This window comes from Phocoena sinus, chromosome 1, assembly GCF_008692025.1.
Source record: "Phocoena sinus isolate mPhoSin1 chromosome 1, mPhoSin1.pri, whole genome shotgun sequence".
Taxonomy (NCBI): domain Eukaryota; kingdom Metazoa; phylum Chordata; class Mammalia; order Artiodactyla; family Phocoenidae; genus Phocoena; species Phocoena sinus.
In genome coordinates this window covers 15,272,432-15,273,874 of record NC_045763.1, presented here as the reverse complement: position 1 = coordinate 15,273,874, position 1,443 = coordinate 15,272,432, and the positions used below count along the sequence as shown (strand labels likewise).

The window sequence follows — 1,443 nt, the reverse complement described above, 5'->3', positions numbered from 1 at the left end:
TAACTGAAGGGACAACGTGAGCCAAGAAACAAGCTGAGCAGCCCTGGGAGAGCGCTGCTAGATGGATGATGACGAGAAGGAAATAGGGGCTTGAGAAGCCCAGCCTGAGGTCAGACCACATCCAGGTCCCAGTGACACCGGCTGACACTTCCCTGTCGATGCCCAGGTCCTGAGCTGCCACGTCCCGGTGGCCCCTGTGCCCAGAATGGCCTGCACTGAGCTCCTGCAGCAGCCCCAGCTTACGTCCAAAGAAGCCACCGCCTCTGACACCGCGGGCCCTGCTGGGGGTCATCGTGGCTCCGCGGATAGCAACCTGGAGTGCCTGGTGTGCCGGGAGTCCTATAGCCGTGCCCGGCTGCCCAAGCTGCTGAGCTGCCAGCACACCTTCTGTGCCGTCTGCCTGAAGCTGCTGCTGTGCGTGCAGGACGACACCTGGTCCATCACCTGCCCGCTGTGCCGCAAGGTCACTGCCGTCCCTGGGGGCCTCATCTGCAGCCTGCGTGACCAGGAGGCCGTGTTGGGGCAGCTGGCCCGGCCGGACCCGGAGGTGCGGCTCTGTCCTCAGGGACTGGTGGATCCTGCTACCCTGATAGCAGGGCATCCCAGCTTAGCCGGAGAGGATGAACAGGACACGGAGAGTGCCAACTGCGTGGCAGCCCAGCGCCTGGCGGCACACCTGTTCCTACTGGTCTTGCTCATCGTCCTCATCCTGCCCTTCATCTACCCGGGCATCATCTGGTGGATGCTCTGCTTCGTCGTCGCACTGGCCCTGCTGTTGTCCATGCTTTTCTGCTGTCACCGCAGCAGCCAGGCCGGCTACTGGTCCTCCCCCAGGACCCTTTTCTGCAGACAGCAGAAACCCAGCGAGATCTCTTCCATTGCCTGAGAGCGCTCCGACCAGACAGTGTCTGGGGACTTCTGTCTCTGCGGCCCGTTTACTGTCACAGTAAACAGGGTAAGGGGCTCTGCATCAGACTGGCTCCCTTGGGAGAGTAAACGCCAGCTGCACCTGCAAGCCAAAGCCAGAATGGCAGTCTTGGGTCAAGAACTGTGTGTTTGGACAATAGACATACACCTGCTCAGGGAACAGCATAGCTAAACTGTTTGGGAATGGGGAAGAGGCACAGACTACTTGAATGCTACAGGGGCGGGGGGACCATCTGTTCCGCTTATTCCAACGCTCCCGTTTTTCCTTCTATACCTTGATAAAAGTATTACAAATATTGACGTTATTGCACAACAAATAGAACCGGAACCCCTTTTTCTACAGTTTATGTATCTGGTTGTTTCTTGCTTGCTTTTGGTTTGGTTTTGTGTGTTTGGGGCCGTTTGTTTCTATTTCTGGCTGTGACACATTTTCCCTCTGGGGTAGTCAGAGCCCACAGGAAGTCCTCCTGTGCTCCCCCGGATGTTGTCCATCTCGTGCCCATCCCACCTCGCCAA

At 58.0% G+C, this 1,443-nt stretch overlaps 1 protein-coding gene across 1 annotated transcript; it reads left to right on the top strand.

Annotated features, from left to right (window-relative positions):
- Nucleotides 1-205: 205 nt before the first annotated feature.
- Nucleotides 206-886, top strand: RNF186 (ring finger protein 186). Its single transcript, XM_032622324.1, has one exon. The coding sequence runs from the start codon at nucleotides 206-208 to the stop codon at nucleotides 884-886; it is 681 nt and encodes a 226-aa protein (XP_032478215.1).
- The last annotated feature ends 557 nt before the right edge of the window (nucleotides 887-1,443 follow it).